We start from the raw sequence: 14811 nt of genomic DNA, 5'->3' as shown, positions 1-14811 counted from the left end.
GTGTACATGTCACTTGTCTATTTCCGCTTCACCTGAATGATTAAAGATACAATTCTGAGTCTAACTGAACGTGTCTGGTGATGAAGTGTTCAATTTATTTGCAGTGATATCTTTGACAGATTGAGCAGGTTACATACTTTACAAAATATGCATGTGATGAAGCAGCATGTCAGTAAGTGCGGTTCAGAATGCCCTCATTTGGGAGGATCTCCTGGCTCCTGATTAAATCTATCACTTTTACAATGCAGTTTGAATTTAAAGGCGGTGAGGAGTTTGCACGTTCTTCTCCCCCCCCCCCCCCCCAAGTTTTGTCGCACAGCCATGGTAAATTGCCCCTTCATGTCCAAAGGTGCGCGGGGTTGCAGTGATGGTGAGGGGGTGGGCATGGGGGGGGGGGGGGGGGTGCCGAAGTGGGATGCTCTCTCGGAGGGTCGGTGCAGACTCGATGGGCCGTGTGGCCTTCGTCTGCGCTGTAAGAATACTATGGCCTGCCAGCTCCTGACTTGAAACCAACGTTTCACCCAATCACCACTTCCCTCTCTGTCCCTCAGACTTTGTCAAGTCTGGGGAGGGCAGAGTGCAAAATATAGGGCAATTCCTGGCCGATAAGGATGGGTTGAACTGTAGCCATCAGTCTGAATCAAAAGGGAGCGGCTGGGCTCCCATGGTCTAATTAAATGCAGCCTTTTTGTTGTTGCCACGTTACAAGCAAAGGTTCATTCGCAGCAAATAGCTCACAGAATTTAAATAGCACAGGCAATTTCACAAGACAGCAAGCGATATGCACCAAATAATAAATAGACTCCAGCTTACTGGTAAATTCCATTGTACTGCAGCTATAGGACGAGTAATTAAATCACACTAATTCATAAAGCTGTAACATTAAACAACGCCGATGCAGACAAACCACCGGAGACAGAGTTCAGAATGCATTCCACGCTAAAGAGGCTACCTCTGTATTACTGACTGCGCCTCATCTCTTAACAACAACAACGTGCATTTATGTAGCACCTTTGAAGCAGCAAACTGTCCCATGTAGCCTCACAGGAGGAGTGTTATCAAACATAGTTGTGGTATTGTGCGAAGCAAATAATGGCATGATGGGAAAACTAGTCAAGTTTTCTTGGTACAATTAAATTTAAACTGACTTTGCATAACCTAAGGCACAAATACAAGCAGCCAAGGTCAACTTGACCCGAGAACTGGCTGACTCTAAACTCGGATAAGGCGCGTTCGTCATACGACCAGAGCAATCTAAATACATACGATAAGCTAAAAAATTGTCTCTTTCTGTACTTAAACAAATTTGTTCCATCTCTTAAAACATGTACCAAAAGACAAGATAATCATATGAGACCCTGAGTCCCCTAAAGGTCAGCAAGGTGACGCCATTGTAGTGATTATTACTTATGTTTTACTTTTGATCAAATTCCTGACCAAGCTGTATTCATGTTATCTTGATCCTATAATGTATAAATATCGTCTTATTCTTTTGTGATACCGCAGATTTGGAAGGGAACCAGCAGTTTGTACTTGACTGCCTTCCGACTTCAAGTCTCAGCCATACTGCTAGCAATTGTAGTCCGTAAATAAAGCTTAGTTTTGCTTACCTAATGAATCATGTTTGAATCTTTCTATCACAGTCCAGAACCGGGGAAAATATTGACTACGACATTTGGCCCTGCGAGAAAAAATCCAATATCCTGAGTGATCTTCCGTGAGGGACTGAGAATAAGTGATTGAGCCATGAGCAGGAGGAAAGAGACAGACGCCGGCACAAGGTATGATTAACCTTGGTCTCCCTCTCTCTCGGTTCTGTGCTGCGACCCCTCATCCCTGTCGGAAGTAACTAAACAGGTGACGGTTCTCGAATCTAAATTTGACTGTGAGTAAATTTTTTTGGGGGTCAGGGACCCGATTGTGATTAGCTGCAGGTCAGTGACCTTTTTGATCTTGTTTTCCATCCGGATCAGATTTATACAGGCTGTCAATAAAGTTGGGTCAGGGACCCTTTGATTAAGTTTTGGGGTCAGGGACCCTGTCAGTAATTTGTTTGGGGTCAAGGACCCTCCAATTTGATTTGGTACCAGAAATTTTTTTTGAACATTTTTGCCAGGGGCACATTTTACTGACATTATGGGACAAACTTTAGATAAAACTAGCGGCAATTCCCCTCTATTTTTCATGTGTTTAGAAAACCCTTCTCATGAACGTAGTTCTGGAGACTGTCTACAGCGCTGCTTTAAACAATAAATTAGGTAACGATATCTTGCCACTAGGTTACACAGGGATCTTGGAACTTTGACAATAGCATTGATGCAGAATAAAAAGCAATCAGGAAAAAAAAATGGCGGCTTCAACTAGAATGTTTCATTTTACAGTGGAAAAAAACAGTCCACTTAACGCAACGAACAATCACTATTAATGAGTTTGAGAGATAACACCCGCAAAAAAGGGATTACTGAGTGTGTGAACGGTAAAGCGAAAGATTGGGAGACTTTAAAATTGTAATGTGAGCTTTGGGATAGAAAACAGTCAAAACACTAAAAAAAGCAATCTGGCAATAACAAACCTCCTGCTGGCAGAAAAGTAGGGCTGGCTCGTAAGATTATAGGAAAGGAGGATCCTCCCAGTTGCTCTGGCATGCCGATGTTCCCCTATTCAGGTGATATGGAAGAGGAGGAGGATTTCAACCCTGGACCCCACCCTCATCCTCCCCGATCCTACAATTCCACTGTCCCAAGTCCTGACTTCCCCTTCTGATCCCATTACCAGTGAAACTCCCGCTAATGTGTCCCCCTTAGCGACACGCACTTGGTCACAGACGCAAGCCGTAAATATCGAACAACCCTTCTCTACGGAAGACACGATAATTGACTAAAAGGTGTTGATTAAACGATCCACAATAAGGGAATTATAGAAGTGAAGTTAACGAGTTACCAATTTAGAAGCATGCTGGCAATAATGACTAAAATTTTAACATTGCTTTTGAACGAAATTTAGTAGATCAGATGATGTAAACTAACTACTGCTTGGAATGTTGTACTGGCCTTATTATGATGACAAGTGGTTCTTCTGAAGGACAACAAATGCATATTCGAATTGTTTTTAAACTAATGGCAAAATATTCATATTTCCTCTTGCAAATGTTCCCAAGCTTCCCAAAATGTTCCAAAGTTGTTCAGTTCACACTATATCAGTTTAAAAGAAAGTAACTTTACAAATAAGAGTAATTGAAATATGAATAAGTTTTTAGATTGCGTGAAAAGACGTAAATGGCATCACGCCAAGTTCTTCGCCCCTTAGATTCTGCAGGAAACATTAACCATTTCAGCAGCCAGTTGGTCTTTTTTGAATTGACAAAGACATATACGTCTCTAAGAATAGCTAATGCCTCTAAAATTAATCAGTGCAAATTGACTTAAATGGAATAACACAGATAAAGTTTTCGAAGGAGAATGAAAAATGTTTTTGTTCAAAATTTGTCCCCAAGGACAATGGCTGAATCCAAAAGAGAGAAAGAGAGACAGAGGAAGGGATTGAAGGAGAGAGAGAGAGCCAGGGATAGAGACAGGAACTGTTAGAGACAGCAAAGTTGAGAGAGCGAAAGAGAGCGAGTCAGGGAGAGGCAGAGATGGAGAGGTAGGCAGATAAAGGGAAAGAGCGACAAGAGTTCCAAAGACAGGTAAACACTCCATTAGTTTTTGTTCAGGAATATCTGAGGATGACAAATCGGCCAAAATGAAAAAAGGGGAGCAAAGTCAATACAAGATTACGGTTAGGAACTTAACAATGGATTCTTGTCTAAAATAACTTCAGATCGATTCAGGCCATCCAGATAGACTCGGCGGTGGTTCAGTTCATTTGAAATTTAAAAAAATAATAAACATCCAGTAATGTCTCTTTCCAAAAAAAAAACTGGTTAAATAGCAAACATTGAAAATTGACTTAAATAGGCTACTCAGAGCCCTCTCCCACGAAGGATGTACAACAACTAGCGACACCTGACCCTATTAGGCAGACAGACACTGCAAATTTGGAGCGGTAATACAAGTGCATTGATAATGGAATGTTTATAGAACTGTCTCAAATACGAGGTCACCAGCTGCAAGATTTAATAACTTCTGAGCCTGCGCCTGATTGCTCTGTGTTCTATGCTGGCAGCTAACGTTAACCCTGAGTACCACTGTTTAAAAAATAAAAATCTAAAAACTGCAGGAAGTCTTACAAAAGATTAATGACACTTGGGCACAGCTATTAAAACACCCGATAGAGTCCAGATGAGAGAATATAGTGACCCAAGCCTTGATAACGGCATTACTATGTCACCTATCCCGCAGGCCCAGCTTCAAAACTTTCCCCTATTCACTACTCCACAATGGTGGTCGATTGATTTTGATCCCTCACACATTTCACCTCCCTTAGATATTCCCAATCCACATGTCACTCTTTGCTACGATCATACAGGATGCTCGCCCGATTTGGAGAGCATTTACCAAGACAAAAAAGGGTCTGCCTTTCTTGTCGATTTACCCCACAGCCTATGGCGTCAGTCGAGACTTGTGTCACCCCACGTGACCCTTTCTGTCAACGAAGGCTACAGTGCCAAGTCCTTGGGATTTCTGGCAGCTGCACTAAGAGGCCAAGCTGATCCTTTCCTTAATGGAAGTCCAACCCTTTTCTCACAGGCATTGCACTCCCAGTTAGCGACATTAGCACTTCCTGGTGGCTCCACCATCATTCAATATGTTGATGACTTACTCCTTGCCAGCCCTGATTTCATCGCTAACCAGCGTGACACCTTTTACCTGCTCATCTGTCTCCATTCATGGGGATATATGATCCCGCCCGCTAAAGTTCATAAAGGCCAACGACAGGTCAAATTTTTGGGTGTCCTAATAAGTGCTACTGATTGCTCCCTTACTCAGGAACGTATTACTCCTATACTGCAGACCCCATTTCCTACATCGCCCAAGCAGGTGCAAGCCTTTTTAGGATTAGTGAACTTTTGCAGACAATGGATTCCGAATGTTACTGTACATACTAAAGAATTAACTCCGTACTCCTCTCAAAATGCTCCTCTTAAGTTTGAACTACCTGATTCAGCAAAGCAATCTTTTATTACTCTGAAAAACGCCCTGGCTACCGCCCCAGCACTAGGACGACCTATGTATGACAGACCTTTCCAGCTGTACGTTAATGTTCTTGATAAATGTGCCACTGGTGTTCTTACACAAGAACACGGTGACCGGCGTCGCCCGGTCACCTACTATTCTACCAAATTAGATCCTGTAGCTTGCGGTCTACCTCCCTGCACCCAAATTCTAACTGCTGTCCATTTGTTAGCACAGGCAGCCTCTAATCTGACCCTTCACCAGCCGAGTACAAGTGCATACTTCACACTCTATCGTGGGTTTCCTAACGTCTCAGCAAACCCAGCATCTGACTCAAGCGCGATTGAGCCGCTATGAGGTTTCACTATTGCAAATACTCTACCTCTCTTTTCATTATTGTTCAACCTTAAATCCTGCTGTGTTCCTCGAACAGCCCCCCGATAACCTTGGGGACCCACCACACGATTGTTTGCTTCGGAATCACTTCCTTACCGCACCTCGCCCGGATTTAACAGACAGGCCTATTGATAATCCAGATCTAATTTTTTATGTTGATGGCAGTTCTTCCATTTCCCCATTTGGCGTCCCACAGTCGGGATGTGCCGTGGTAACCGACACTGACGTGCAGGAAGCAGCAGCCTTCCAGACCCCTGTCTCTGCACAAAAAGCCGAGCTATTCGCCCTTACTCGAGCATGTATTTTGGCCACAGACAAAAGTACTAATGTTTACACTGATTCTAGGTATGCCTTTGACGTGACCCATGATTTCGGCCGCCTCTGGCAACAGAGAGTTTTTCTCACCTCTGTGGGAACTCCCATTCAAAATGCTCTTTGGGTTAAAAATCTCCTCAATGCTATTCAGCTTCCCCGTCAATTGGCAGTTATTAAATGCGTTGCGCACACGAAGGGTGACACTCCTGTTCAATTAGGAAATGCCCGTGCTGATTCAGCTGCTTAAACTGCAGCTTCATCAACCTCTTTAATTGTTCCCAGTGGGGCTAATCAGGCTTTAAACCAGGTACCTGCATTGCAGACGAAGGGCATGCCAGAGATAGCTGAAGTTCAAGATTTGCAGAGGGACGCCTCTGATTCTGAGCGAACATTATGGAAGTCAATGGGGTGTTCGCACTCCTTGACACGAGTCCTCTGGCTGACTCCAGTTGGTCAAGTTTGTATTCCGAATTCTTTATTGCCGGTACTTGTTGATTATTTGCATTCTTGTACCCATCTTGGCAAGGAGGGAGTGGTACAGCTACTCCTAAAAACTTGGTGGCACCCAGATTTGAATACAGCAGCGCAAACGTGGCTGGATCGATGTGTCATTTGCATGAAACATAATAAGGGTAAAGGTATTAAATGCCCTCCAGGAACCACTCCCTTGCCAGATGGTCCTTTTGCTTGTATACAGCTTGATTTTATCGAATTGCCAAAAGCACAGTGCTATAAATATTGTTTAGTAATAATCAATGTGTTTAGTAAATGGATTGAAGCCTTCCCCACCACTAATTGTACGGCACATACAGTAGTGAAGTTGTTGTTAACGGAAGTCATTCCTTGTTTTGGGGTACCCAAAATGGTGAGCTCAGACAATGGACCACATTTTGTAGCTCGGATCAATACTGAATTGTGCAAAGCACTTGTAATTAAACAGCAACTGCACTGCGCGTATCACCCGCAGGCAGCAGGAATTGTGGAAAGAGCCAACGGGACTTTAAAAGAAAAATTATCTAAATTAACTGAAGAAACTGGGTTAAATTGGCTAAAAGTATTACCCTTGGCACTGTTTCACATGCGAGTGACTCCCCATTCGCGGACCGGACTGTCAGCTGCAGAGATAGTCTATGGTCGGCCAGTGAGGACTCCCTGGGATGCACATGAAAATCCCCTAGAGGGAGTAGACCTCCATGTGATGGGGGAACAAATGCAGAACTATTTGAAGCAATTAACACTTTCTTTGAAGTTTCTTCACTCACAGGTAAAACAGGCACATCTCCCAGTAACGACAGGGACAGCCGTCCCTCGATATCCAGTGGTCAAACCCGGAGACCACGTGTTGGTGAAAAACTGGGACAGAAAGAAACTAGGACAACGCTGGAGCGGACCCTTCCTCGTATTACTGACGACACCAACTTCGGTCAAACTTGAAGGACATGCCATTTGGATACATCTATCCGATTGCAAGAAGATAGTCTCCAACCCAGGCGAGAACACAGGATGAAGATCTTCAGTATAATTTTTGGACTCTCTGGACTATTTAGCCTAAATGACCACTCGGTAGTAAACAAAATGAACTAAACGAGACCTGCCTTCCAATACCTATTTACATCTGTCATATCTTTATGCCGAAAAATTGAATATAAGCAAGTGTTGGGTTTGTACCCATATCCCCGTCCATTCGAGGGAAGGAATACCTCTCCAATCTCTCCCCTTTCATACCGCAGAGACAGTTGAATGGATTTTACGACAAATATCAAACAGGGATCAGGGGAGATAGGGGGAATATGAAAATATGGAGATCTGCTGGCTATGACATGACTAAATTTTCAGCTTCGTATCAACCTACCTATAATCATGCCCTGACTCCACCCTCCCTCACTGTCCACTCGTATAATGTTCAAGGTTCCATATGTTTTAATAAATCAGGGAAAGGAAAGTTCATGGGGACAGACATCCCCAATCCCCTGGAGGACATCAGTTGATGATTTTACAGCCTACAATGGAACCTATTTCGTACGCGGCACTAAAGCATATCCGTGGCTCCCCATTGATTGGACAGGATCCTGCTTTTTGGGATATGTCGTACCCCAAATGCGTCACCTACCCACCCTTAAGCACTCCCCCTCGCGAGCAAAAAGAACTATTTCTAAAACGGAACAATTCCTATTGATGGCCTTTCCCCTGTACGGAACAGGCAAGGCATCCGACAAACTGATCTACATGGCCTCAGCATTGGAACATCTGGCAAACGTAACGGCAACAGAAGCCAGGGACACTGGACAGGCACTGGCCGAGGTCTCAGCTGAGCTAGTGGCTGTCCGGACGGTGGCATTACAAAATCGACTGGCTTTGGACTATCTGTTAGCCTCGCAGGGAGGAACGTGCGCTATTGTAGGCCAATAGTGCTGGACTTACATTCCAGATGGCTCTGAAAATATCACTAACCTGGCCGACCATATTAAGAGACAGGCTGCTCAAATTCAAGAGATTAGCAGTGAATTTCACGACTATAACCCGCCGGGTTGGCTAGGGTGGTTGGGTCATGGATTATTTGATTGGATCTTTAAGGCCTTTATTCTACTACTACTACTAATGCTACTAGGGATAGGATTGCTTGCCTGCTTGTGTAAATGCATTTTCAAACGAATCATGGATATACCTATTTAGCTAGTTGTCATGATATGACAAAAGGGGGGAGTGTGGTATTGTGCGAAGCAAATAATGGCATGATGGGAAAACTAGTCAAGTTTTCTTGGTACAATTAAGTTTAAACTGACTTCGCATAACCTAAGGCACAAATACAAGCAGCCAAGGTCAACTTGACCCGAGAACTGGCTGACTCTAAACTCAGATAAGGCGCGTTCGCCATCAGACCAGAGCAGTCTAAATACATACGATAAGCTAAAAAATTGTCTCTTTCTGCACTTAAACAAATTTGCTCCATCTCTTAAAACATGTACCAAAAGACAAGATAATCATACGAGACCCCGAGTCCCCTAAAGGTCAGCAAGGTGACGCCATTGTAATGATTATTACTTATGTTTTAATTTTGATCAAATTCCTGACCAAGCTGTATTCATGTTATCTTGATCCTATAATGTATAAATATCGTCTTATTCTTTTGTGATACTGCAGACTTGGAAGGGAACCAGCAGTTTGTACTTGACTGCCTTCCGACTTCAAGTCTCAGCCATACTGCTAGCAGTTGTAGTCCGTAAATAAAGCTTAGTTTTGCTTACCTAATGAATCATGTTTGAATCTTTCTATCACAGTCCAGAACCAGGGAAAATATTGACTATGACACAGTTTGGCACAAATTGAAAGATGAGTGGGATGTTCTTTCCACCCAGATGCCTACCTGCTGGTTGTGTGACGACAGGAAGGTGCGTGAGTACTCCAGGATGGCAGTGTCGTTCAGCATGTCCTCAGCCTCCTCAATCAACCCTGAATTGGTCAGGCCTTTTCGGTAGAGTTCCCTGACCAATTGTACAATCAGACTGTTCCTGCCATGGCATTTCTGAATCAGGCAGGACAATTTAGCCTATCAGGGGCACAACAAATGAAATGGATTAAGTGCATTTAATGAGGATACTTTCTCCATGAATGAATGAAGAATAATGAATTAAAACTGCAAGGACTGGGAGAGGAAGGAAGACAAAAAATGGGAGACGATACATTCGAGGAACGGCGCAGATAAATAAATATTGAAGCAAATTTATCTTCTGTGTATTTTCCTTTATCAAATCAGTGAACATAAGATCCACCAGATAGGTGAATTGTATTTTGAACGTAATGTTTACCTTCAGTGGAGCTAGCAGCACTTTGGCTTCTGTTTGTTTCCTTCGCAGCTCCTCAAACTGAAATGGAACAAACACCATCTTAAAGCAATAAATCTGAACGTCATTTGCAACATTTCCACAGTGTTCCCGATGTTTGGGGATTACAGCTCAAAGCACTGTAAATTGAGGAGGGGATATGTTGGGAGTTTATGGAGAGTAGGGGATTGGGTGCCAACATGGAAAGCATGGAATATTAATTGCAATAACTGTGTGTTGAGGAAAGAATGAGCCTCAAGCTAAGCCTGTACCTTAGGACAGGTTTATTTACAAGCCCATGGAAGAGAGACACACAGAGAGGCAGCACGGTAGCATAGTGGTTAGCACAGTTGCTTCACAGCTCCTGGGTCCCAGGTTCGAATCCTGCTGGGTCACTGGCTGTGCGTAGTCTGCACGTTCTCCCCGTGTCTGTGTGTGTTTTCTCCGGGTGCTCCGGTTTCCTCCCACAGCCCAAAGATGTATGGATTAGATGGATTGGCCATTCTAAATTGCCCTTAGTGTCCAAAAAATGTTAAGTGGGGGTTATTGGGTTATGGGGATAGGGTAGGGTAGGATATACGTGGGCTTCAGTAGGGTGCTCTTTGTAAGGGCCGGTGCTGACTCGGTGGGCTGAATGGCCTCCTTCTGCACAGTAAATTCTATGATTCTATGAATTCTCAGTCAAACCCGCCACCGGGATCGTTCAATCCTTCCGAAAGTCCAGTGACCTTTGGCTGGGCAGCTGAATTTCCTGCGGAGGGTCACACCACGTCAGGGCCATAAAATCCCAACCTTACTTTCCACTTGCACCACCGTCACTGCCCCCCTCCCTCCCCAATACCCAGTGAGAAGACCTTTTCATACTCTTTTCATACTCTTCATAAAGTCCCAGTGATTCTCCAATTGGGGACAAATTCTCAATTTAAAGCGTGTATTCTAATGCAGAACAATAACCCCCACCCCTCCCACATGGATCTGTGACATTATCATAAACGTAAAGAACTTCAAGGGTTAATGTCATATCTAAATCTACCTCTAGAGGAAGCTAGACATATAACTGTATAAGGCATCAATGCTAAGCCTTGTGGTGAGAGGTTGAGGAGAAAGCTAGAGAACAGACTGAAGGAAAGATAGTGTGAGTGAGAGCAGATCATAATAATGTAATAGTGTAGAGATTAGTAGGAGGTGAGTGTAGATTATATGTTTATTATCAACTGTGTATTATATAGACTTCCGGTTGCGGCTATGCGGAGCTAAGCCGTATGTTCGGCAGCTCCCGCCAGGAACGGACTTTTGGGCTCTTTTAAGGGCCCCCAGCGGTACTTGACCGACGGTTCCCGACATGGGAAGGTGTTAGCAGTGGATCCCCAGTGTTCTATGGTCTGGACCAGGAGTGGGGCCAACAAAATAGCGGTGGCAGCGGGGGAAGAAAACCAAGATGGCGGCCGGCAGAGGCTTCGAGGAATGGAGGCAGTGGGCGCAGGAGCAGCAGGAGACTCTCCAGCGCTGTTTTCGGGAGCTAAAGGTGGAGCTGCTAGACTCGCTGAAGGCTAATATGGACAAGCTGCTGGCGACGCAGACAGCCCAGGGGGTGGAGATCCGGGAGCTCCATCAACAAGCCTCCGAAAGAGAGGATGAGGCCACGGCCCTCGCAGTAAAGGTGGAGATGCATGAGGCGCTCCATAAGAAATGGCAGAAGCGGTTCGAGGAGATGGAGAACCGGTTGAGGTGGAAAAATCTGCGGATCCTGGGCCTCACGGAGGGGCTGGAGGGGTCAGACCTGGGGGCCTATGTGGTCATCTTGCTGAACTCGCTGATGGGGGCTGGGTCCTTCCAGGGGCCCCTGGAGCTGGAGGGGGCCCACAGAATACTGGCCAGGAGGCCCAAGCCAAATGAACCGCCACGGGCGGTGCTGGTGTGGTTCCACCGGTTCGTTGACCGAGAGTGCGTGCTTAGATGGGCCAAGAAGGAGCGGAGTAGCAAGTGGGTGAACACGGTAGTGCGGATCTACCAGGGCTGGAGTGCGGAGGTAGCTAAGCGGAGGGCCGGTTACAACCGGAAAAGGCGGTGCTCCACAGAGAGTGTGAAGTTTGGCATGTTACAGCCGGCACGTCTGTGGGTCACCTACAAGGACCGACACTTGTATTTTGAGTCCCCGGAGGAGGCGTGGGCCTTTGTGCAAGCCGAGAAGTTGGACTCTAACTGAGGGTCGTGGGTTTGTAAATGACTGTGTTAACTTTTGGTGTGGGGGGGGGGGGGGGTTTTCTCTGTTTCATGCTGTTTTAAGCTGGTTGTGTTGTTTCTAGGCGGGTGGGGCGCTGTCTTTTTTGCGTGGGTTTGGTGGATGGGCTCGAGTTGGGGGGTAGACTTGGAGTGTGGGGAGCTGGTGGTGGGGGCCGACAAGGGGGGCTACTCTCGAGGAGGCGGGGTCGGGCAGGGGGAAAGCGCGGGCTTTTCTTTGGTTTCCCACGCTGAGAGTGTCTGGGGGCGGGGTCGGAGCTTAGAAGCGCGGGCTTTTTTCCCGCGCGAGAGCGGGAGGGGGAAGAAGAGGGTCTGCTGATGGGTATGGAGGAGGAGGAGTAGCCGCACATTGGGAGGGGTCAGAAGTGTGGCGGGAGCCGCCGGGGTCAGCAGAAGTTAGCTGGCTCACGGGAGTGCTATGGAGGGAGTAACGCGGCTGGGAGGGGTCCTAGCCTGGGGGGAGGGGGTGGTACCGGGTTGCTGCTGAAATGGCCAGGAAGGAGCTGGGGTATGCAGGGGGGGCCGGGGTGGGGGTTCGCTGCCGTGGGGAATGGGACGAGCGGGGGGCGCTGGCCTGGGGCGGGCAGGGGATGGGTTATGGCTAGTCGGCAGGGGAGGGGGGCAGGGAGCCCTCTGATCCGGCTGATAACTTGGAATGTGAGGGGGCTGAATGGGCCGGTCAAACGGGCCCGGGTGTTTGCGCACCTGAAGGGGCTGAAGGCGGATGTGGCTATGCTCCAGGAGACGCACCTGAAGGTGGCGGACCAGGTTAGACTGAGGAAGGGCTGGGTAGGCCAAGTGTTTCATTTGGGACTGGATGCAAATAATCGGGGGGGGTGGCAATACTGGTGGGAAAAAGGGTGTCGTTTGAGGCGTCAAAGGTGGTGGCTGACAGTGGAGGGAGGTATGTGATGGTGAGCGGCAAGTTGCAAGGGGAGCGGGTGGTGCTGGTGAATGTCTATGCCCCAAACTCGGACGATGCGGGTTTTATGCGGCGTATGTTGGGCCGCATTCCGGATCTGGAGACGGGGGGCCTGATATTGGTGGTGGACTTTAACACGGTGCTGGATCCCCCATTGGATCGATCCATGTCCAGGATGGGCAGGAGGCCCACGGCGGCTAAGGTGTTGAGGGGGTTTATGGATCAGATGGGAGGGGTGGATCCTTGTAGGTTCGCGAGGCCGAGGGCCAGGGAGTATTCATTTTCTCCCACGTGCATAAAGCCTATTCCCGGATCGATTTTTTTGTTCTGAGCAGGGGGCTGATTTCGAGGGTGGAGGATGCCGAGTATTCGGCCATAGTCATTTCGGATCATGCCCCGCACTGGGTGGACCTTGAGCTGGGGGAGGAGAGGGACCAGCGCCCGCTCTGGCGCCTGGAGGTGGGACTGCTGGCGTATGAGAAGGTGGGCGGGCGGGTTCGGGGGTGTATCAAGAGGTACTTAGAGGCCAATGATAATGAGAAGGTCCGGGTGGGGATGGTTTGGGAGGCATTGAAGGCGGTGATTAGAGGGGAGTTGATTTCCATCCGAACCCATAGGGAGAGGGGAGAGCAAAGAGAGAGGGAGAGGTTGGTGGGGGAGATGGTGAAGGTGGACAGGAGATACGTGGAGGCACCGGAGGAGGGATTGCTGAGGGAGCGGCGTAACCTTTAGGCCAAGTTTGACTTGCTGACTACCAGAAAGGCGGAAGCTCAGTGGAGGAAGGCACAGGGAGCGGTGTATGAATATGGGGAGAAGGCGAGTAGGATGCTGGCGCATCAGCTCCGTAAGCGGGACTCCGAGGGTGAGAAGGGGATTTTTGGAGCGGGGCAGGGAGAGGGGGGGCTGGCGTTGCCCAACTTCTGTGGGTACTATTGGGCTGCCAACGCAGCAATGGTGCGTAAGTGGGTAATGGACGGGGAAGGGGCAGCATGGAAGAGGATGGAGATGGCGTCCTGCGTGGACACGAGCCTGGAGGTGCTGGTAACGGCGCCGTTGCCGCTCCCTCCAATGAGGTATACCACGAGCCCGGTGGTGGCGGCTACCCTCAAAATCTGGGGGCAATGGAGACGGCATAGGGGGGAGGTGGGGGCTCGATGGAGTCCCTGATACAGGAGAACCACCGGTTCGTACCAGGGAGCATCGATGGCGGGTTTCTTGGCTGGCACAGGGTAGGTATTAGGAGGTTGAGGGACCTCTTTGTGGATGGGAGGTTTGCGAGCCTGGGCGAGTTAGAGGGGAAGTTTGGGCTCCCCCCGGCGAACATGTTTAGGTACATGCAGGTTAGGGCATTTTCCAGGCGGCAGGTGGAGGGGTTCCCTCTGCTGCCCCCACGTGGGGTACGGGACAGGGTGCTCTCGGGGGTGTGGGTTGGAGGAGGGAGGATTTTGTACGTGTACCACGTCATGCGGGAGGTAGATGAGGACTCGGTGGAGGAGCTGAAGGGTAAATGGGAAGAGGAGCTGGGTAAGGAGATTGAGGAGGGGACGTGGGCGGATGCCCTGGAAAGAGTGAATTCCTCCTCTTCCTGTGCGAGGCTTAGCCTCATACAGTTCAAGGTGCTACATAGGGCCCACATGACCGGGACGAGGATGAGTAGGTTTTTCGGGGGCGAAGACAGGTGCGCTAGGTGCTCGGGGAGCCCAGCGAACCATGCCCATATGTTCTGGGCATGCCCAGCGCTGGGGGAATTTTGGAAGGGGGTAGCAAGGACGGTGTCAAGGGTGGTAAGATCCAGGGTCAAGCCAGGCTGGGGACTCGCAATTTTTGGGGTTGCAGTGGAGCCGGGAGTGCAGGAGGTGAAAGAGGCCGGTGTTCTGGCCTTTGCGTCCCTAGTAGCTCGGCGGAGGATTTTGCTTCAATGGAAGAATGCGAGGCTCCCAAGCGTGGAGGCCTGGATGAATGATATGGCGGGGTTCATCAAATTGGAGAGGGTGAAATTTGC

General features: G+C 48.0%; 1 protein-coding gene across 7 annotated transcripts in view; it reads right to left on the bottom strand.

Annotated features, from left to right (window-relative positions):
- The window catches only part of LOC119963432 (trichohyalin-like), a 190395-nt gene that overhangs the window by 100468 nt on the left and 75116 nt on the right, over window positions 1–14811 (bottom strand). For all 7 annotated transcript variants that reach the window (XR_005460101.1, XR_005460102.1, XM_038792548.1 and 4 more), the window contains 2 exons: window positions 9632–9688; window positions 9190–9372 (listed from right to left, as the gene is read on the bottom strand). Coding sequence is in view for 5 of the 7 variants with exons in the window: in XM_038792548.1 (XP_038648476.1) it covers window positions 9190–9372; window positions 9632–9688 (240 nt within the window). In the remaining 2 variants the exon portion in view is untranslated. The remainder of the gene's footprint in view (window positions 1–9189; window positions 9373–9631; window positions 9689–14811) is intronic.

This window comes from Scyliorhinus canicula, chromosome 3 (assembly GCF_902713615.1).
Source record: "Scyliorhinus canicula chromosome 3, sScyCan1.1, whole genome shotgun sequence".
Lineage (NCBI taxonomy): Eukaryota > Metazoa > Chordata > Chondrichthyes > Carcharhiniformes > Scyliorhinidae > Scyliorhinus > Scyliorhinus canicula.
Note: the sequence above shows the minus strand (reverse complement) of the source record. Positions and strands in the feature narration are given on the sequence as shown.